This window comes from Telmatherina bonti, assembly GCF_933228915.1.
Source record: "Telmatherina bonti genome assembly, chromosome: 1".
Classification (NCBI taxonomy): domain Eukaryota; kingdom Metazoa; phylum Chordata; class Actinopteri; order Atheriniformes; family Telmatherinidae; genus Telmatherina; species Telmatherina bonti.
The window spans coordinates 19,348,478-19,349,810 of record NC_136619.1 but is presented as its reverse complement, the minus strand read 5'-3'; the positions used below and the strand labels follow the sequence as shown (position 1 = coordinate 19,349,810).

At 50.8% G+C, this 1,333-nt stretch overlaps 1 protein-coding gene across 1 annotated transcript in view; it reads left to right on the top strand.

The window, feature by feature from the left end:
* Nucleotides 1-668, top strand: part of LOC306756698 (regulator of G-protein signaling 9-binding protein) — a gene marked incomplete at both ends in the record, with an annotated part of 738 nt that extends 70 nt beyond the window's left edge. Inside the window, one exon of the mRNA XM_079241531.1 lies at nt 1-668. This exon is cut by the window's left edge and continues 70 nt beyond it. Coding sequence (XP_079097657.1) covers nt 1-668 — 668 coding nt within the window.
* Between the last annotated feature and the right edge of the window lie 665 nt (nt 669-1,333).

Genomic DNA, 1,333 nt, shown 5'->3' with positions numbered 1-1,333 from the left:
TCATCGCCCTGGGAAGCACGTCAGATTCCCAGAACCTGCGAGAGGAGCTGAAGAAGACCCGTAAAAAGGCCCAGGAGCTGGCAGTGGCCAACAGGACTAAACTGACCTCCCTGCTCAAAGACAAGACCATCAGTACAGATGACCGGGCGGAGTATGAGCGCCTGTGGGTGCTGTTCTCCAGCAGCATGGAGCTCCTGGAGGTGGACATGAAACGGTCCCTGGAAATAGCGCAGGATTTCCCTCTCAAGGTGCCGACGAGGCACCTTATCCAGACTGGGATGACCGGCAGCACCAGCACGGTGGCGGCTCGCGCCATGAGCGTGCAAAACATGAAATATGAGGCGGACAGCAACATCGACACGGCGGACCTCAAAGATCTGCAAACCGAGATCACCCAAGTGAGTCAGATGATGGAGGAGATGGAGATGAAGGTGCAGGTGGCGCCGTGGGCCGTCGTGGCTAAACAGGAACCAGGTGCTGAGCTTAAGTCCAACATGAGTGTGGGGAATTCTTCCGTGGGCGTCATCTCCATTTGCGAGGAGGAGCCCAAAGATGATGAAGGTGGAGGAAGCAGGGAAGGTGGTTTTGCGTCCGTCGGGGCTGTGATTGTATTCGTTTTAATTCTCACAGTGGCCCTGGTTTTGGGATATTTGGTGGTCAATATGTAACCACCAAACAGCTGAGCCTGATGGACATCCAGCGCGGCTTCCCACGGGAGTGCCGCCGTGGGAAAGAACCGGCTGCTCCACAGTAGAGAAAGAAAGAAAGAGAGAGAGAGAGAGAGAGAGAGAGAGGGATGGGCTTGAAGGGGTAGAAACTGTTGACACGCACAGCTCTTAATTTCTGTGAAATGTGAATGTATTTGGCGAAGTTTTGGACGTGCATTTGATCAGATGCACTAATATAGTGTGTGTGTGTGTGTGTGTGTGTGTGTGTGTGTGTGTGTGTGTGTGAGAGAGAGAGAGAGAGAGAGAGAGAAAGAGAGAGTGTGCAAGAGATGAGAGAGAATGGCTGCGGGCCCAACAAGTGTTTTGAGGGGCAATAGGTCATGTATTTTTGGATAACAAAAAAAAGTCAGAAAATTACGTGACAGTGTCTGGCCATCAGGATGATATAAACAACACGTAATCCAAGTGGATTAGTGGCAAAGCTCAAGCGTAAATGTAGCCTGAGGTTAAGTATTCCCGTTGACGTTCTGCTGATTGATGCTTTACATTTATGTTTTCAATCCAGGAAAGTAAGATGTGTTCAAACGTGCAGGGAGGGACCCTCTAGTCTGAAAATTAGGTTCGTGCTATAGGCCAGTGGAAATTAATACGAGGCTGGGGCCGGT